A 23,061-nucleotide genomic window follows, 5' to 3' on the forward strand; every position below is an offset into this window, starting at 1 on the left:
ACAAAGACCCATCTATTATATTATAAAGTAAATACAATATTCAAAAAATTAATTACATTAATTATTATTTATTAGATCAATTGTATACTGCTATTTTCATTTGTACCCTATTAGATTGGCGGAACCATTGTAAAATATCAATTAATATAATTTTTTTAAATTATAATTAAATAAAAAATTGTATTTACTATTCGAATTTCCTAGTATTATTTAGTAAAATCGAATTAGCACAGATCCTAAATAATTGTTATGAATAATTTTATATTATGAACATTTAAAACCTAGTTTTCTGTATTCTTTGGTATTAAATCTTCGGTTATTATAATTACGTAGCTTTTGAATTACTGTACAACTTATGACTAAACCAGATAGTAATAGATCCTGTTTTATTACTAAAAGTAATATTATGTTAACATTTTATAAAATTGTAATATAGAATAGTAAAAGGTACTTATTACCTCAAACGTAAACGTAATGCACCCCAATCCCCAATAGGTGTAACACCTGAGAAAGGATACCACTCGTCCATTTCTTCTCCATTAACCAAACTTGCTAGTTCTACTGTTAATTCCGCAACTTCTGTATCTTTACTACGTTTTCCTTTATTATATAAAGTTAACGAAAATGACATAACATCAGGAGGTACATCCCTTAAAATAAATATTAAATATTAAGTTCGTTATTCCTAAATCAGTATATTTAAATTGCTTATATTAATTAATATATACTCTAAAATAAATTCTTCATCCCAAATTGGACGTGTTCCTGTTTTCATTTTTGTACGAGCTACTTTAACATTATTTAAAGCAACTATTATAAAAGGATTTGGAACTAATTTATATGGTAATCTATGGGCATCTACAATATGCAATTGAAGTGAACGTAATTCTCTAAGCCGAGCAACTTTTGGAGCTCTTGTTAATTGAGACACACATAATGGCTTTAATGCATTAATCCAATCTAGGGCAGTTTCACAGTTTGGTGCAGATAAATATGTTATTGTTGATAAACATGGTAAAGCTCTTTCGACTAATTGTAAACAATGTGGCCTATCAAATACGCTTTCATGGACCTGAAATATTAATTAAAGCTTCTACTAATTTGTTGTAACATTTATTAGGGTAATAATAAATAATTAAATATAAGTCAACTGAATTCATTTATTACACTATTAATGTATTGTGAATTTTTTATAAAATTAAATAGTTTAAATTAATTTAAGTTGTGTATTTGCTATACTTTTTAAACTTTAAAATTACACAGATTTTTAAAGTTAATATATTTTTCATGTTAGAATTGTACGATAAAAGGTTGCCATTACCTTTGTACAACATTTTTATGTAATGTAAGTTATATTAAAATGACATTGATAATTATGTATTTAATCTTTTAGGTTAATATATTTAATTGAATACAAAACCAATTTTCAAGAATGTTACCATAAAATAAAGGGCTTACAAAATTACAGTACATTAAGTACGTAAATGCGTTTTATTTTTAGAATTAAAACATAATTTGTTGGATTTTGTAAAAGCCAAATAATAACATGAAATGAATTAAGGAGAAAAAAGTAAGAGTTCATACACTACGTACTATAATTATAGGCCTCCACAAATAAAAAATAAGAATAACTAGCCTACATCTAAAGTTTGCTCATAAAAATTAACAAACCGTTCATGTACGCTCGATGTATTATCATACAGTTACAATTTCTTACAAAAAAATACCTAAATTAAAATATCAAAGTCATAACATATTTTTAAATTATTTAGATTCTTACCTGATATAAATAGGCACAGCTTAAATCAATGAGACCTTTAGGCTTTGTTCTTTTTGGATTATCGTACAAATACAAATGTGTATCACTTCCATCTACAAGTAATACAAAATATAACGCTTTCCATTTTTTATTTTTTTCTGACTTTTTTTCTAAATATCCTTGCATTTTTATTCCTTTGTTTTTTTTAACTCCTGATTGTTCACGACATTCTCGTAAAGTAGCATAAATTTTTTCAGCGTGTTGTACTTCTTTATTAATTCTTACCGTTCCATCCGGTTCAGTAATCATCGCTTGTACTAATGTATGACCTTCGACAATCTGCTCTTTACGATATCTAAATCATAGTAAATTCCAAATGTAGTTTCTCATTTATATAATAATTTTTAATTTTTCATTTATACTTCAGATTTTAGAAATTGTATTATCTGCATATCCAGACTATAATTAGTCCATTGATTAAAGTGAAATTATTTTTATATTCTTACGTATGTTATGCAAATGTGAATGATTAATTAGATAACATCTCATACAGCAGTTTAATTTTCCCAGATTAGTGTCTACAATACATGAATAATGACCTTCGATATGCAACTTGTATTGAACAACTTGTATAAATAAATCGATTATTATTAAATGAACAGAATATGAATAATAAATATCTTCATTTAATATTAACACTAAAAAATAACTATTTTTATAATATTATAATATAACTAAAAACTATAATCCACAAAAATAATCGAAAATTTTTTTTAAAGTTAAACTTTACAGCTTTATAAAGAGACATTCCACATTAAAAGTATTTTGAATGACGAAAATTTGTACTATTAAATTATTAACCAAGGTTAAAACATTGTTTAGAATTAGACTATGTTGACCAGGTTAGTGGTGGGAGAAAGTGTAGATAAGTGGAAGGGAAGCGCATTAATTCAATATTAAACACATCTGTTTTTCGTGCCGTTTATTGCATTTAAATTACAACTGCACAATAATGATTCTAAGTTGATGATGATAATAGTTGAGGTGTTGCCACGTGGTGTTAGCGTGCACTACATGTAGAGGTGATAGGTCGTAAATCCTCCGATCCTCTTGACGTGGTGCGCTTGATCCTGGATGACTACATTGCGAAGTGTGAGGTCGTAAATCTCTTGACACTTCTTCATGTGGTGCCACATGGTGGTAACTTGATTGTGGTGTGGACGGATTAGGAAGGCCTGCGACTGCTTCATGTTAGACACACTAGTATTGGAAAGGCCTGCGGCGAGTTCGTACTCGGGGCACTGTGTATAAACTCTATTTAGTATGAAACTGTTACTGAGTACCTTCTTCAGCGGCTCTGCTGAGAGTGTGCGCTCGGTGACACCTAGTATGATGAAGATCTGCGACTGCTTCGTGATAGATGCATTAGTATGAGAAAGACCTGTAGCGGCTTCGTATGAGAAGGACCTCTGACTGCTTCTGCGAGTATTTCCTTCTTCCTTGACGATCTACTGGATAGTGCCTGTTCCTCCTATGCGGCGTCCATTGTAAGACAGCACATTCACTAATGGTCATCTCCCTTAAGAGCGCTCCGCTTACCACGGCGTTCCCACTTAGGGATGGTTAAGGACTGAGTCTTTCAGATGTGTAATGATCGGGTTTGCTAGATGACTGACTTGGGAAGGGTTCTTGAAAGATTTATATATAGTTGCAAACTTCAAATAACTGGTTTATTTAAAAAATGTTGTAAATGAACACAATATATTAATTTTTTTCAAAGCTGTCAATTCTTGTAATAATACTTAAAGGAAATAAAAAAAATCCTTAACTTATCCATAACTTTTTCCGATTAGTTAATATGTCTTTATTTAATCTAGTCTTTAATCTAGTCTAGTTAATATGATATTTATTTACAAATCTTTCATTAATTTTTAAATTAGTTTTTCATCAAACTATAATCAAAAGAATTCTACATTTAATTTCATATAAATTTCTATTTGTACGAATTTGAGGGTTTGTTTTGTGGCTCGAACTGCCAATTCAGTAGTTCAGTGGAATGGTCTCTCGCCGTAGCGGTTTGAAGGAAAACCACAAATGGAAAGACTGTAGACATGGATAATGTATATTCTTGGATTAAGACATCCTTTATTATGCTTTATTAATAATTATAATATTGCGGTTTCATGGTTGCTTCAAGTAAAAGGAGAAAAAAGTATTCTATTGCAGTGGTGAGGGTGCTTCTTTGAAGTGACGGTGATGTCATTGACACTATGGAGATTATTGTGGATGTTGAGCATTGGGTCTATGCTGATGTTGTAAAGATCAGCATGAGTAGTCGACCATGCTCCTCAATGAGCATGGGAAGATGGTAATGGTAATGGTAATGGTAATCAGTAGTGCTTACCAGGGAGAGCAAAATACACTCAAACGGAGCAGAATGCAAATTCCCTGTAGTAGTTGTCACGTAAATCAACCATAATGTTAAGGATTGCAGTAGTTTCTAAGCGAAATAAAAATTGGGAGAGGTATGAGCGCGCGAGCATTTGTTTTGTAAAAACTGACTAACGAATTCAAAGAATGCTTATAACAGAAAAACTCGAATATACTACTATAATTCCAAAAGTAATAAATGAACTCTACGAGGCTATGCCCTGTTTACGTCACGACAAATATCGGCATAGAAGCGATCACCGATGCAATTTCAACGCAGCTTGTTTCTACGAGAATATTTAAGGAGCTGCACATGACGGTCTCGTCCTCTTACTAGTTCAATCAAGCAATCATCAAGATCAAATTATTGTTCTACAAGTCAACGCCATTTACACAGAGATCGCCTTCAATTCACACAAATCGCTTTCTTACAAGTCAAATAGCACTTATATAGAGGTCACTTCTACACACGTATGCTACGCTATTACACACGTCCTTACGTACCATCAATACAACTGAGATTGACTCCACACACGTAAGCTATGCTATTACACATGTTCTTACGGATCACTAACACACGGCTCCGTGAACTAAGTAAGCAGCAATACCAAAACCACGGCATCATTGCCATTGATCAGTGACGTCATACACCAGCGACCACTCAGGCCTCTTCACCGTATCGGTAGCGGCAATCGGTGGCGTCAAGCACGCACCATACCACAAGAATACACTTATAAGATTATCATCACTCACATTACCTGAAGAAACTCTCACCTACTTATTCTATCATACACTCATTTCGATATTCAATAAAAGGGAAAATCAACTCATATAAAGGCAGTATTGAATTATTGCATTGTCCATTCCACTTACCAGCAATCCTCCCTTCACCATCTCAGGGAAGCGTTTTTAGTCTGATCTCAGACACATACGCAAAGGGGAGTATGGGAATATTAGAGAGCTAGTCACACGCAAGAATAATGATGATGTGCCTTCAAGTATGAAAGGACTTGGTACAATGGAATTATAATTGACTATTTGTTGAGCTGCAGGCTGCCCTTGATAATGTAATTAAGTGAACGAACGTTCTCTGCAGTGAAGGCACTGAGCCACCTGTCCATAATGTGGTAAAGTCAACGAACGGTCTTGGCAACGAAGGCACTGAAAGAGCCTACTGCACCACTTATCCTTGACTTGGATAAATAAAGGAACGATCTCTGCGATTGCTGTACTAAGCTACTTTTTTGGAAGACTCGATATGAAAATGTGATTCGAGCGTAACTAGCTTGTACAAATAATAAAAGGGGGTGTACCTTAGGACTACCGACAATGTATACTGAATTACTGCTTAGCAGGTGCAGTTGATTGATTAAACTTTTGGTGGCTTCACTGATGAATTACTAACCTGTTATTGCAGATTCTGAGAGAATTACGGACGTGTGTATTGCAGGCTGATTGCCAGGCATGCGGCTAAGCTTCATAGTCGCAAATTATAATTTATACTTGATAGTTGAAAATGCACTGATTAGTAATAGCAGATGAGTAAACAATCGGTAGAATTACAACGAGCTATAATTGATAACTCAGTAGATAGTAAAAACACCGTGAGCCAGGTGCGTGGTGACTGAGTGGATGTTAAAAGTACAGTGCCACTTGCGACGCCGGCAGGAGCGTCGATGCATATTGCTATGCCGAAAATCGTAGTGACGTCATAGAACGAAGCTCTGGAATATTCTAAAAGCATCGAAGGACACAGCCTTGGAAGGTTCTAGAAGTTTCATCGGTGTTGCTATGCGAAAACATTGTCATATATTCGAATTTAAAGTGTAGGAAAATTCCCGGATTCGTTGAATTGTGTTTACAAACATGAATGTCTGAGAGCTTGTACTTTTCCTAATTTAAATTCTTGAAAACTGCTCTAATTTTCGAACACTATTTAATATTAATTTTCATAAACAATTACTTGGAAAACGATTACAATTGCTTAAAATATAATATTTATGTTCAGCATCTCTAAAAAAGATAATTAACATAAAGCGAATTTATTGTTGTTCGGGATTTGTAAGAATTGTCTCTTCTAAATAAGTAATAGCGAACAGATTTAAACAATATATTTTTGTTTCTAGCAAAAGGGAAAAAGTTAGTAAAAACTAAACCAAGTTTTATATTATTAAATTATGAACAGATTTAAAGATTCTATCTTTCAGACGATAAAAACATGTATTTTTATAAATCATAGATAGATATTGAATGCCAAGTTTATTTCAATTCTATTAATTTCAAAATATTAATATATCAGGTAGATCATTATATTTTCACATAATTGTATATAATTTCATTGCAATAGCCTATATATTATACTCAACAATACATTGGATTACAATAAATATATTAAACTGAAAGAAAGGCCATAATCATATTCGGAATGTTCATTGTCTTAATTATGTTCCAGGGGCATAAATATTGATGAGAATTATTTCGAAAATAGGAAACTGTATAAAAAAATCAGCATTGGAAGATTAATATTTTATGTCCAAGAGTTATCAAGATTATATAAAATTTAGAATATCCATGTTTGGAATTGCAGCCACCAGTCTAATCGCAGATCAAGGTGGTTGGATAAGACAGTACCGTCGGTTTAATAGAGATGGGGGGGGGGGCAGGTTAATGCATCAATTGAGAGTAAACACAATTGGTTTTAGTGACCTTTATTTAAGCTCTTGTTACAATGATGTAGTTATTACTGATTGTAGTGAGAATTGTTGAATTCGTAGTGATTAGCCAGTTGGCCATGAACTTTAGACCGTCGTCCGGGAGTGCAAGTCTAAAGCGTGAATTGGTAGTACTGGGCACGTGGTTTAGTCTCTAAGTTTAAAGGAGTCTGTCCGGTTCGAGAATCATTAGACAATTGATTGGGCAATAATTTTCCAGAGAGCTCTGTCGAGCTTGGACTACCTTGACGACTAATTCGGCAATAAATTTTACGGGGCGTTGTTCGGCTCGCGAATGCCTAGTCGTTTGCTTAAATTTCCAGTGAATTTTTCGTAACGTATAATTCAAATATATTAATCTAAATATAATGTATCGGAATCGTATTATAACAAACAATAAATTATTATTTTTTGATAGCTAGTTTAATCCTGAACAGTCCATATTATTAATTCAAAGTTGTAATCATAACATTATTTACTGCCCTAGAGACACTATTAAAATTGAATTAAATGAATATACTTTTATGAACTCCTAAGAACGTAGATTATTATTTAATAGATGTGAGCCTAAAATAGGTGATAAATATTATAAATAAACTAAAATTACTTTTGAATTAGTTTCAGTAATTCCGAGCATTTTCAAAAACTTTCATTTTCGGAGAAGTATAAGCTTTTTAACTCTCGAGTTCGTAAACATTAATTCCGCGAATTGTCGAATATTCTAAGCCTCATTTTCGAGTGTCCTATAATAATTTCCGCATAGCAACGTCGGTTGGAATTTTCCAATCTTTTAAAGCTTTGTCTTCCTGGAGTTCTCGAAAGTTCTAGAGCTTTAGTAAGCCTTGTTGCCAGCTAATTAAGCTGCCACGCGGATATTTAAAGTAAGTACATCACGCGATGGCGCTCATTGTAATTAAGCCATTCAGCCAGAGTTTATAGCTAAAAACTAGTCAATCAATAACGCTAAAACAGTGAAGCCATTATAAGTAATACAGGTTCAATTCGCAAGTGCGCAATAATTAATAAGCATTCAACGGTGTTGACTGCATTACACGACTACAAGCGCAGTAACAAGGCATTCGTCACGGAATCAGACAAGGAAACTGCATTGCTGTGAGTACCACTAGTATCTAATACAGAAGTAACAAAAGGCTAACAAGGCCCTTCGAAGAGTGCGTCTAGCACAAGACCAACAAGGCCTTTCTAATAATAGTGTGTCTAGCGCAAGACGAACAAGGCGATTTCAAGAAGGGTGCGTCTAGCTTAAGGCCAACAAAACTTTTTCAGTGAGGAGACGCAAGTTACCACCACAGAACTGCAAGATCTCAATGATTCTCAACACCAACTTAGAATTATTATCGTGTAGTTTGTAAAGTAAAACACAATGAACAGCACGAAAAACAAATATAGAATAAAAATATATAATAAATAATTTTTCTTAATGTAATATTTACAATATTTTGATTGTAACGTTATCTATATGAAATGTAATATATTTGTATTCCCAATTTCAGATTCATTGCGTATTAAAATAAATAGCAATAGCTACAATTCCAACTGAAAACTTCTTTACTATTATATATAACTTTCTGTCTAGGATCAGACTAAAAACCTCCTTATGATTGGTGGGTGGAGGCTTGCTGGAAAGTGGAAGGGGCAATGCAATTATTCAATACAGTCCTTTGTGTTTGTAGTCGTTACTTTATTAATGTAATGAGTAATGAGTAGTTAATGATCTATTAATTATTATGAGTGCATGATATAGTGAATATTATTAGTGTTTCTTATTAATAGTGTTTATATAATTGTTTATAATATTTATATAAATGTTTATAATAAATACAATATTAATAGTGTTTCTTCAGTAGTAGCGGTGACGATGAGTCTGTGCGTGTATTCTTGATGGCCTGAAGCGTGACTCCCCTTCTTCTTGGGTTTAGTAGTCATGGTGGGGAACTCGTGATGGTAGGGGAAGCAAGTTAGTACCGTCTTGGCAGCCGGCGAAGGGGGTGAGCTGTAGTGTACGAAGTGGTTGGAGAACGTCCGTGTGACGTCACAGCTTGTGTCTATGAGCTCCAAGGTAGTGGTGGTGTTGGTGCACGTTCGTGTACTCGATGCGAGCGTAACTCGCGGTGTACAGGTAAAGGTAAGAAATAGCTTCGACGTTACTTACATGCGAGGGTAAATCGCTTGAAAGGTACTATGCAGAATGAGAGTCAGCGTTACTTGCACGTGGTGGCGGGAACTGTTTGATGTGCTAGCAGTAACCGCGTGGTGAGGTAATATGCAAGAACGTGAGTCGGCGTTACTTGCACGTGGTGGCTGGAACTATTTGATGTGCTAGCAGAGTGGCGATCGCGTGGTGAGGTAATATGCAACAACGTGAGTCGGCGTTACTTGCACGTGGTGGCTGGAACTATTTGATGTGCTAGCAGAGTGGCGATCGCGTGGTGAGGTAATATGCAACAACGTGAGTCGGCGTTACTTGCATGCAGTCGGGAACTGTGTGATGAGCAGAGTGGCGATTCTGTCGTGCTGTGTGCTTGTAACTAGGAGGAATCGCGTCACATACAGCTCCTTTCACATTCTCGTACGAACTGGATGCGCCGATGGCGCATCGGTGGCTGTTACTATGCCGCTATTTATCGTGGCGGCAATAGGGCATAGCTTTGTCGGGTTCATTTATTATTTCTCGGAATTATGGTCGTATGTTCGAATTTTTCGGTTAGAAGCATTCGTTGAGTCCGTTGGCCAATGTTTACCAAACAATGCTTCGCACGCTCATACCTCTCCCACTTTGTATTCCGCTTAAAACTGTTGTAATTCGTAACATTTTCATTATATTATTTATTCCTATAAATTTCAAAACGCAACTATGATACATTATCTTGTATATGAAATTGTGATGCTTAAATTTAAATTTAGCAAATCGATTTTTCTACTGGTACAGTGATAAGATGAATTTGGTAATTATTTTCTTCTTATATTAAGTTTAGAAAAATACAATATATTATTCATTGAATCGTTTAATATATTGTATATCTTATATATTAGAATTATACTAGTATTAATTCTGACAATTATACATGTGAAATGTATTATACATTACACGCATATATATATATATAATACAATGCAAATAATTTCAAGTAATACCAGATTAATTTAGATTTAAGTTTTTAAAATAATTCGCTTCATCCTTTTTTACATATAAACTTATTGACTTTTCGTCTTATTAATTCTATTCATCTAGATAGATGATAACTACATTCTTGATAACTGTAAACATTGTAAAATGAATGACAATAGTTTTTAAACTAAAATTTGGTAACTAAGATAATTAAATATTTGTTATAAATTAATAAATCACATAAATGTTATTCAATATTAGATATATGAAATCATCTTGATGCTTTAATTAAAATAAGTTACATCTAAATTTTATATTTCAAAGAGTAATTCAATAACATTATTACAAAAAAAAATATAAAATATAAAAAATACAAAAAAGTGTAACAAATTATTTGTAACTGAATACGTTATACAAATATAATTTCAATAACACAATTACAGATAAGTTTTGTGACTGCAATTTATTAAACATAATTGAGACAATGTTTCTAATAATAAATATTTTTATTATATTACCCGCATATGCATATATGTATATTAAAGATAAAAGTTTCACCTATTATTTTAAGAGAATAGAGAGACTGTAATATGATGTAAATATACTTATAATTAAATATTTTGTTTATTATTTAATAAATGGTCGTTTTGATTCCCAATTTGATACAAATATAGAATTACACTTATAAAACCAAATAAAATTGAATCATGGCATCTCTTATCACCAAATTCCATAATTACCATTATTTAATTAACTGCATCTATAGTTATATATTATTCTTATAGGACATAGTAATATTATTTTTGTAAATATTTTAAATATTACTAATTTTTCAAACGCGTTAAAAATTTGAAGATCACTATGCAAATGTTTATTAAAAAAATTTAAATAATTCATAGAAAGTAATCGATAATCTCTGAAACTAATTAAATGCATTGGGAACATTTGTACGTACCTTAAATTTTTATATATCGTCATTAAACTAATAAATGAAACATATAATGAAAATAAACTCATTATTATATTTACATTCTGTTCTTAAATATATTAGTTATATTATTATCATTCTTTACAGTAAGGAAGAAAATTGTAGAAAATTAAGGGAACAACCGAAAAGAAAGATAATAAAATAATATACCTATTTGATGTGATAAATTATCAAAGACGATCAATTATTTAATATATTTTGCTAAAAACGGAAAACAAAAGATTAAAATGCGTCTAAAAGAAAATTCTATTACAAAATTTGAATAATTATATTAAACACATAGTTGACATTGCTTATAAACAAATAGTATAACAATTCTTAGTATTAAAAAAAAGTCAGTATTAAATAATACATCTAAAATGTACAAATTATAAGCATAAGTAATTTACAAAGGCAAATTTAAATTATGCATTAAATAATATGTATTTAGTACTATATATGTTTTGGGTAATCATTATTAAATTTACCAACTCAAAATATTTATTTTTTATAAATATCAAATTTAAAATATAGAAATATTTAGTTACTTTTATATAAACAATAAAAATTGAATACATGTACTAATATACATATAAAATAAAAATAAACAATAGAAAAAATAAAAGCTTAAACTACCAAAGATAAATAGAACTTATTTTCGTTAAATTAAGAATCAATTTAGTAAGTTTTGCATTAATTATTTTATCAAATATAAGTTAGTTTTCACATTACCTGTTAATTACAGCATCAAGACATTCAAACGTTCTCCCTCCCATTAAATATCTAACACCTTTCTTTTCAATTCTAAATCTTTGAATTTGATTATTTATATGAAAAAAGAGAGAATAATCGCCTGGACTATTATCAGACGGTCTCACCTACATTATATAATTACAAATTATAGTTATTTATATCTAATTATATTATGTAGTTATATAAATATTAATAATTTAAATGCTACACACCAAAAAACTGCCAGGGCCTGCTTTAACTAACATATCCACTGCTTCACTTTTAGTAACATTAGGATGAAACCAAGAAAACACTGTATTAGGATCTATAGAATCATCTAAATTTTCGACTAAATCACGAAAAATTAATCCTTGTTCACCAGTCCGATGAGCAGTAACCCACAGCCAACCATCACCCATGTCATTATGTACGAAAAAAATATCTCCCTTTTGAAAGCTTAATTCATCAGTATCAGGCATTTTCGTATAAGGTAAAATAGCAACGATTCGTTTTTTATCGTTAACTGGTTCTGGAGGTGGAGTAGGATATAGAAGTCGTTCTCTTTTTAGTAAATCGGAGCAATGCGAATAGTAAGCAACCAAATCAACAAGACTACTAAATTGACGCCCACCTAAAAAATTACTATCAATATAATGATCTGAAAATCTTTATGTAAAGAATGTAATCTATTATTTTTATTTATTTTATATAATGAAGGAATAAAAGTTCCATCAATAAATTTTATATGTAATTAATCATATTAGTTATCTATTTATTAAAATCAAAATAACATTGAAACTATTAAACTAAAAAGTATTAATAAATTCAATAATTTCATGGATGTTATATATTAGAATATATATCTCATAATTAATTGCTGTATTTATGACATCTTTTTCACTAGATCTCATCACAATTTGAATAAAAGTGAAAAATAACGCAACTCACTTTCTATTAATAAATTATATATAGGATATTGAACCACATAAATTTTTATATATATATACTAAATTCATAATGTATAATATTACACCAAATAGAAGTTTACTTGTTACTTAAATCATAATTTATCAACGTATTTAAAAAATAAAACATAATGTTATAGGCTATGATGGTGCAAGCTCGTTGAATCCGACACTTACAACGTGTGCGAACACTTTACATAAGAAAATAGTTTTAATTTTTCTAATAATTTTTCTTTCTTTTATAATTAATTTTAAATATTATATTATATTCATTGTATCAAAAATGCAAAATTTCAAAAAATTTCATTTTATTAAATAACTTACCAATATAATAATCTCCACAAACAGCAGTTATGCGAAAATGGTTGATACCAGTTCGTCCTAAATAAGACAATACATAACTACCAGGCTTTCTATCGCTTTCTCGAACTAAATAATTCCCCATTTTATTTGCATCCCAAAGTCGTTCTTCTGCAGAAAATCTATCTAGCCTTCCATGATACCACCTACAAATGAAATATTTTATTATAATTACATTGTTATACTAATCTAATTGTATCATTAACTGTTTCTAATAAAAATTATTTGATTGTATTGAAAAAAAAATGATATTGAAGAAATAAAATAAATTATGATAAGAAATAATATTGAATAAGCTTTCTAGTCTATGTATTAAAATATTTTTTATTTTTATCAACAGTTAAATGCTACATACAGTAAAATAGAAAGTAAGAAATAATCCACTTACTTTTAAATTAATATTTAGGTAATTTGTTATAAATTGTGAATATAATTTATGTTTTTAATGGCATAAGGTAAAAACACGAAAATGAATACATTAAGATGTTTTTTATTATTATAATCTAAATATAAATATAAATCTAAATACTAGTAATATATTAATTTCATAATAATTTTGATGTTATTTTTATAATATCATTATAAATATTACTATTATTAATGTAATAATTAATATTTTTATTATTTTATTAAAAAACAATTTATAAAATAATTGCAAAAATAAATTAAGTAAATTAAAAATAAAAGTATTAAAAAAAATAAGATTTTCTATTCAAACTCTTTATATAAGCAAAATTCATAAATTTCTAATTGTTAATTGTACCTTTTTAAAACTATAAATACATATAAATTTGTAATGGTTTATAGTAAAATACTTGTTAACAATCTTTCAATTGAATTTCAAAGAGACTAAAAAATCAGTAGTAGTTGAAATTAACATAAAACCCATTACAATAGGTGGAGTTTAGAGAAAAATATGGTGCTTCCTTGTATATAATTAAAGAATAATGATACACAACTTTCTAATAGTTAAACTATAACATGACACTTATAAACAAAATGAAAAACAAAAAATTAATATAAAATAAAGTTAAATAACATTATTTATTTATAACACAATAGTTAAATGACAATAGGTTTTTAATAGAAAATTATCATTGATTCATATAAAAATCTTGATTTTTATGAAATTTACTACGCTTTAGGTACCAAAAATAAACAAAAAACAATTATGAAAGTAAAAATAATTAGTTTTTACTGTTTATTTAGTTGTTCGATTTTTTGACTCGAAGGGCCAATGTTCGATATTTCAATTTAATTTGTCGACCGCCATAGCAGATGCTTAGGTAAGGACTTAAGTGGAAGGGCTGTAAAGATACAGAGTATGTGCAGACTTTGTTAAATATGGTTTATTATGGCTTATTGACAATTACATTATTGACGAGTTGAATGATCCTTTGATGGCTAGTTACCTTCAATAGAAACTACTGGTATACCTTTGTGATAAGGAGTACTACGATGCCATGTTTCTTGTAGTCGAATATTTTATTGTAATGCAGTCAGCACCTTTGACTCCTTGTTAAGTGATGCGCACTGGATAAGTGACGTGTGTTCCTTGTATAATGGCTTCACTGAAAGAGTGCGTGTTTGCTTTAAATATTCACGCGACAGCTTAGGACGTTCGAGAATAATAAAGCTTTACACGGTTAGCGAATTCCGTGAGAGTAAAGCTTTAGAAGTTTCGAGAATTAGAAGGCTTATAAATTTCCGAGAGCTAGAGAAGGCTTGGAATCGCGAACTTTAGTTCATAGTGTTCATTAACAAGGATATAAATCTATCAAATCTTGAGCAGTTAACCAACATGATAATTAAAATTAATATACGAATAAAAAATCTTAAAAGATTACAATGTTTTTACAAAGTTAAGTAAGTAAAAGTTTTTAAGTCTTTTAAATAAATTTTGAAAAATATAAATAATTTTTAATTACATGACATACGCATTTATAATCGAATTAGAATAATTTGTTTATGAATTTATGCATTTATCACTGAAATTGTATATGAGTAAATAGTAATAAGTAAAGATAATTTATTACGATCTATAAAAAGATAAAAGCTATGCTTAGAATTAGATTAAACAAAGGAACATATTGTGTAATTAAAAAAAAAAATTTTATTTCATTGTTTAAAAGTAAAAAAATTCTTTCAGATTTTTAAATAATTCTATTACATGGCATAGGATCTTTTCACTCCACGATATATATGGGTATTATAATCTTATACATTTATATTAGAAGGGATTATAATAAACTTATTTATTATAATTTAAAACACAAAGAAAATGTATTTGTTATCATATTTTAAGATATTAAAGGTATTGCATTAATAATATATAATATATAAAATAATCTAAATGATATCGATAGAGAATAAATTTTGAAAAATAAATGCAATAAACAATTGGCAGCATTAACGACAGAAGTTTGTTGTATTATTCCTCCTACTAAATTAATTGTATCAATCTCAATAGAAATTATAACCATTATCTATTTCTAACTACTTATGGCAACAATTAAATTTTTAGCATCAATACAACTACTTTATTCCTTTGTATAAGCATCATAATAGTTTAAAGTTCCGTTCCTTCCTCTATTTTCATTTAAATAATCTTCCATAATTTTTGCATAGATTAAGATTTTATTTATAATTAAATAGATTATATCTTTACATTTCATATAATTATTTAAACATCTTATTTGTATAAATTATTTTATCTCTAAGACAATTTTACAAATTTTTGTTGAATAAAAAATTGAATACTTCTGTAACAAATTTAAGTATAATTTCGGATATATAGTGGTTCGTTCATTGGATAACTTAAATATCTAACAAATGTGCATGAATGTACAAAAACAAATATCAATAATAATTATAACTAGGCAACAAACAGTACAATAAATTTTGCAAAATGAAGCATTTTCTCAAGTGTCTCGAATACAATCACGAAATTTTCAATACATATAAGAGTTCAAAGCGTAATTCGATTTTGTTGTTGAAAATTTTATTCGTACTAAAATACATATTCAAATTAAATTACAATATTTATAATTTATGTTAATTATTATGAAATAATCAAATGAAATACATGGAAATATAACTTACTGATTTTCAGGTGGTGCTGTAAAAATATTAATATTGACATTATCTGGTTCTTCCGTATCTTGTATATCACCAGGTATATTATCAAGAAATACGTCAAAATCGTTATCAATATTTAATGATTCAACAAATACTCCGTCTTCAGTTTCAGCACCTGGTGAATCTCCTTTTTTATTACATTCAATCTGAAAGCGATACATACATTATACTTAACTTCAGTACAATTCTTTCTTTTAATTTATTTAAAAGAAATGATATAAATTTTTATATTTTTTTTATAATTGAATATTGAATTCAAATTTACAATAAGCAGTATAAAAATAAAATTTCACAATGACACTTACAAGTGTATATGTTTAAAAATTCGCAGCTAAGTATTTATTTCTGGTTATATAATAAACTATAAGTTATTTTATATACACTTATAGTTTTATATATAATTTTCAATGCTTTTATAGTTTTAAATATAAGTTTATTAAAACTTTTTAACTATAAATTATTTAAAACCCAGAGAACTTTATGATTAACAAATCAGGAACACCTCCCAGATTAGTACTGACATAGGCAAGAACGTATAATGGACCATCTAAAAAGATGATAACAAAACGGTTAAATATATTAAAGGTATTTCTGATTGCATTTTACACTGTAGAAAATATAAATTGTTTCATTGCACGAATTCTGTAGTCTTTATTTTGATAAATTCGCATTGTTCGTAAATAATATATACACGAGGATATCAGAAATTAATTGATGTAGATAATCGGTTACGTTAAAGGATCCTTTTTAATACTTTTGTCTCTTGAACTCATTGATGTTTAGATTCCTTGTCATTCTGTTGCGCGTGTTGACTGGTTTTTCTTGAATTTTTCTAAATTTTCAATATAAATTGGTTCAATTATAAGTTACATTAAACTCCAACCCTTTAAACTTAATTCAAATATGAACTTTTCTAACTTCAATTAAGAAGATATTAGTGTGTCTACCATATATAGATTAATTATAAGAATTCTGTTTCAATAATTTTTTATATTACGTTTTATCTAATATTTTATTTTATTTTATTTTATATTGTAGTATATTACATCACATATTTTATTCTTTAATTGGTTTCATAAAATCGTTCATCCTCAATTACGAAAACTTCACTCGATTCTTGGGTTAAGTTAGTACATTAATAATAAAAAAATATGGCTCAGATAACAAAAATTGCCAAGCAAGATTTGAATAGTTACAAAATATTATGAAGATTTTTTATAATCTATATAAAAATCTAATTTTAATAAAAAAACTGAAATTGCTTAATCTTTTAAATAATAAAAATTTATCGTGAATAGATCAAACTAGAATTATAGAACCGTTCATTTACAAATATATCTTTATCTCTTCAATATATGCTGTAATAATGAACTATTAATCTACTTTAAATGTTTTTTTTAATAAAAAAATTAAGTATCTGATTTATATGAAGTATTGTGTTAGTATTTTATAAATTAGTTGACGATGTATTTTAAATTAATATATGTAATTTTTAAATACAACTTCCTCTGAAAATAATAAAAATATTCTTATAATTTCTATAATCATATTTCATAAGATTATATTTTCAGAGGAAAATTTTTAGATGAAATTTGGTGTCAAATATATTAATAAAGAGACCCATAAACTTTCAAATTTATTGGTGTTATTAATTTTACTGCTTAATAAGTTCATTATAAATATCAATCTTATTATTTGTCAAACCAGTATAGTTAGAATCATCCTACATAATTATACATATAAATGTTTTCATTACTCACAAGACAGATCAGAGTTCTGAAAACTTGTCTCTGTTTCAAAATGCTGCTGTTTTAATTATAACAAGCTGCTTTAATTTAGACTACTTATATAAGACTGTTTATTTTACAAGTTTACATGATATCAGCAGGCTTTCTTTAATATTAATTCACAATATCATCAATTGAATAAATAATTTTTAAACAATTAAACAATATAATTATTTTATATAATCGAAGAATTTTAATTAAACACCAAATAGCCAAAGGCATGAATTGAATTTAAAGAGCAATTCAACTTAATTATTTCTTTTTGTGCATAAAAATTTGCTTTCATAAATATCTTTCTAATATTTTTTATAAAAATTGAATTCAACTAAAATTTAATAAAAATAACAACAGTATTGATTGATTTTATTATTTAGTTCAAAACAATAATTTTTAAAAATTAAGTAATTGTTCAAAGTAATTGTTTGAAATTTTAAAATAATTAGATGTCTTAATTTATATTGATTGTATGATTTCATAATTAAATTATAAATTTTCAATTTTTTATAACAAAATTAGATTAATAAATCTCATTAATAGTTATTCAAAAAGATTATCACAAATAAATAAAATAATAACTTTTATTAAATATTTCTATACTTTTGAAGAACCTTAATATTTAGTAATTTTTTACAATATTTTAAAATGATTTTATTACACAGCATATTAAAATTTGTATTTATTATAGTATTGAAGTATATATTCATTGTTGTGTATTTTAATATTATCTAATTCATAATTATCTGATATTATAAGAATTATTCCGAATGTTTCTACATTTATTGTAACTTATAAAAAATTCATTTTGTTGAACTATTTGAAAGTACCAAAACTTTTATTATTATTTTATCATAGGAGAAATTAAAATATATAACAGTAAGGAAAAAAATTAGTTACACTATTTTAGTTATATTTTTGCAAAAAATAAGTACAAAATGTAATAAATGACTAAGTTAGTCTTCATATTTTATATACTAAATTGTATTTATTATATATTATAATTTTATCATACTGTATACATTAATAATATTGAATAATTACAAATAATTTTTGTAAGTTTAATTTATTTTTAATAAATTAATTAATGATTTATAACAAAATATATAAATGACAAAATAGAATTTATTTACAATTCAAATTTAATATTTATTCAGTTAAAATAAACTCAACTATCAGCTTTTGTTTTATAAAATCTTTTCTCTATAATCTATATTTTATATTATTTAAATAGTATCTAAAATTTACTATAAAAATACATTGGATAATTTCTGAATGTTTATAATATTTTGTTAAAGTTTTTATCAAAACATGTACATTTATTAAAAATACCATAAACAGATATTATAAAAAGCACACTTAAAAAATAATACCCTGTTACTAAATTTTCCATTTTATTACAAAGTTTGTATATTCTAATATCCATTGTATTATTTTCTTATTATTATTATATTATATTATATATTATATTCTTTTTTCTGTGTATTATATTATATTATAATATAAAATATATATTATATTCTTATTATACTATAATCTAACCAAAAACATATTACATGCATTAAATTATTTTAATGTTTTAAATTACTAAACAAACAAAAAAACATGAAAAAATTTTCTAAGTATTTTATAAATATTTTATGTAATATACACAAAATAATACCATATGTTAAAATAGTTCTGAAATTTTTATATATTAACAATTCATTTTAAATTTTGTGTTCGAAAACATAATATATATTTTATGTGAAAATAATTTCTTTGTACAAATATATTACATAAATATATATGTATTTGTTTGCATCTTATATTTCTATTATAATTATATTTGTAAAACAAGTTTCATATAATTAATCATTGCTGAATTATAACAAGATTATAGTATTTTTTTTTAATCAAATATTATGATTTTATTAAATTAACTAGAATTAATGTTTTTAAAATAAATTTTGAAGTAAATTTCATTATATTTAAAATAAATAATTAGTTTTCTTTTTATTATAAAAATATTACAAAATAACGACAAATAATTTTAATGTATTTATATATAAATATTACCTTTGCATTGTAGGATACACTAGGTCCACCACGAACAAATTCAGCCATTGTTGGAATTTTTATTTAAAATTTATCAATATACAATTTTTAATAATACATTAAAATCATTCGTGGTATCATAAATTGAAATATAAATTATAAATAGTATGTTTATATTAAAATTCATTTACATAAATAACACAAATATATTATGAAAACCATAATAATAAACAAACATGATTGCAATCTATTTAGACGTTTTGAACAATGTATGTACACCATTGATTATACACATTCTATTATGATTCAACTATAAATAAAAGCTGCTTCACATATTCACTAAATTGCAATCACCAAACTTATAATATTAAATTTTAAAATAATTTGATTGGTTAATAAATTAAAATGTCATTTATTATTAATAAGTATCATTCAATTATTATAATTAATACCTAAATTTTGAAATTACGTATTTCCAAAAGAAATTAATTCTGATAATGATAATCAGCCAATCAGATTTCTTATAATTTGAATAATCCTATGTTTACTTTTACTTATGATTTTACCGTTATATATTTATAGTTTTGAAAAATTTATCATTTGCCGTAGTACTAAAGTATTGGTAAGACATAATTAATTTTAAAAAGCTACAAAGTTGACTAAGCATATGAATTCTTTTTCAGTACTATAATAATAGAATGCGTTTCTACAGTCCTAACCTCGAATACTATAGTTCAAAGTAAAACGAATATATTCAATTAAATGTAATTTTGAAAAACTTTAATTTATTATAACACGTAAATTATACGGCATATTTAGAATTTTTATTATGATAGTATATTAAACCTATAATTATTGCTTCATGAAAAATAAGTTGTATAATCATTAAAAAATATTTTTTAATTATCATTTTTTTTTAATTTTTATTCTTACAAAACTATATTGCATTATTAATATGAACAAGATAATTTCATTATTGCATATAAAAACCTTTTTTAAAATTAGTTAATATTTTTTTAACTAACATTTAGATACATTTCTAGCAATTTACTGAATTTCTAATTGATTAAAGATTGTCTTTATATTTATCTATAAAATATTATTTTGATTTAATATTACAAAATTTAAACTGGTAATTAAAAACACGTAGTTTATAAATTGAAAAAAATTACATAAAATGCGTTGTATGTTTACAAAAATAGTTTACTTTTATATAATTGTATACAATGTAAAAATTTAAAATAAAACTTTTAGCACCTAGAAATTTGAAATATCAAATTCTTGCATGCATGCAAATATCAAACACATGCACTTTGATAACATTTAACAATTATTATAAATATATAATTTAATATAAAAATTCAGCAATTCTATAGTTTTTATAAAGCCAAATAAACTACCCATTCAAAATATATATAAGATGTTTAAAATCGAAAATGGTTTGTCGTGTTATTAGTCAAGCTATTGGGTTATTTTTCTTTTTTACTTTTATTTTAAAAAAGAATCTTAGATTTTCTTAATTGCGTCTCAAATAGACGGATAGATTTGATTTCGAAGCCGTTGTTCATTTTTTTTAAATTATTTGTTGGCCTTTTCTATATTGTCTAACTACCGATATTACTTTGCCACTTGCATTTAAGAGTCAATTCATCATACAAATCTACTTATAACTATATAAGTTATAGTTAAAAGAAAAATTTAGTTCGACTCTTAAATAAAAAATATATCCACTTTAGAATTTAGATTTTCCGATATTTCCTTATTGTCATTCACGTAATGAACTAAGCAGCTGAATATACACATTAAAGCATACTAATTTTGTACATATTTAAATTATTTTTTTTTTACATTTGAATCACAATATTTATTTATAATTTTTGTAAAAAATTTAGATTCTTATTCGATTAATATTACAAAAATTTGTAAATTCTTATTTTCGATTTATATTATTTTACATTGTTTGATTGTTTATTTTTACAAGAATTGGGTTTTACATTCAATTTAATTTAAATATACGCATAAAATTAGTATGCTTTAATGTGTATATTCAACTGCTTCGTTCATTACGTGAATGACAATAAGGAAATATCGGAAAATCTAAATTTCTCATTCCTTTTCATCTGTTGTTTGAACACTATTTTTTACCTTTTTTATTTATTTGTTCCTAATATTTTCAAATTTTTTTTTACTAATTCAATCTAATTCGCCGTTCTTTTGAACTCGAGTTTCACTGATTCATTAGGTTTGATATTATGATAAATTAAGTTTCTTAATAATGTAACTAAATTTCTATATTGTTTTAATTTTGCAGCTATAAACATTCTTTTTGTTTAGTATTATCAAAGTTACATATTCTAGATTCAAATATTACTTGGCTAAACTGCTTTAATTGTGAAAAAGTTTTGTTAATTGTATGAATAAAAATTTCCGTCGTTAAATCTGTATTGTTTTTAATATAATTGTATGCGCCGACAGCTATAATTCCCTTTAACTAGCAGTATATTATATTTCTTATATTTTAGACTTAGTCTCTTATTAGAACGTCGGTTATTTTCTGTAGTTACTTGTGTTCAAGTTTGTTTTTAATTATCATTTTCATTATTATAAATTCTAAGAAACTTCTGATAATATTGTTTTTACTGTTTCTTGAATATAAATTGCATTGTCGACCATTCTACTGATAATTTACATTATCACGAGTAATACTTTGACAAATTCAATTAGTTCTTTTACAGTTTTTCAAACTATCTTTTTATTTAAATTTTATATTAAGCTGATTTGCAGGCACTGTATAATAGATAGTCTTCAAAACATTTTATATTAGCAGTATCTGTTATTCAATAACTTTAGTAGGAGCAATTTAAAAATTGAAAGTAACATTTATTTAATTAGTTGTTTTATTTTTTCATTCATTTTGAAAGCTTTCCTTACAAATCTGTTAAGTAATCAGATTCTCTTTGATATTTTTTTCTGGGTCTGGTTTTTATTGTTCCCTAAATCCTGTAATCAAGCTTTTATTTTTTATCTGTACATAAACTAAAATTTAATTGA

The 23,061-nt window shown here is 26.7% G+C and overlaps 1 protein-coding gene across 1 annotated transcript in view; it reads right to left on the reverse strand.

The window, feature by feature from the left end:
* Positions 1–20,130, reverse strand: part of vap (RAS p21 protein activator vap) — a 40,832-nt gene extending 20,702 nt beyond the window's left edge. The window contains exons 1-8 of the mRNA XM_011505557.1: positions 20,032–20,130; positions 16,157–16,338; positions 13,019–13,200; positions 11,963–12,360; positions 11,730–11,875; positions 1,781–2,114; positions 729–1,072; positions 459–650 (exon numbers count right to left, since the gene is read on the reverse strand). Of these exons, the coding sequence (XP_011503859.1) occupies positions 459–650; positions 729–1,072; positions 1,781–2,114; positions 11,730–11,875; positions 11,963–12,360; positions 13,019–13,200; positions 16,157–16,338; positions 20,032–20,079 (1,826 nt within the window). The 5' untranslated portion in view covers positions 20,080–20,130. The remainder of the gene's footprint in view (positions 1–458; positions 651–728; positions 1,073–1,780; positions 2,115–11,729; positions 11,876–11,962; positions 12,361–13,018; positions 13,201–16,156; positions 16,339–20,031) is intronic.
* Between the last annotated feature and the right edge of the window lie 2,931 nt (positions 20,131–23,061).

Source organism: Ceratosolen solmsi, unplaced genomic scaffold, assembly GCF_000503995.2.
Source record: "Ceratosolen solmsi marchali unplaced genomic scaffold, CerSol_1.0 scaffold69, whole genome shotgun sequence".
NCBI lineage: Eukaryota > Metazoa > Arthropoda > Insecta > Hymenoptera > Agaonidae > Ceratosolen > Ceratosolen solmsi.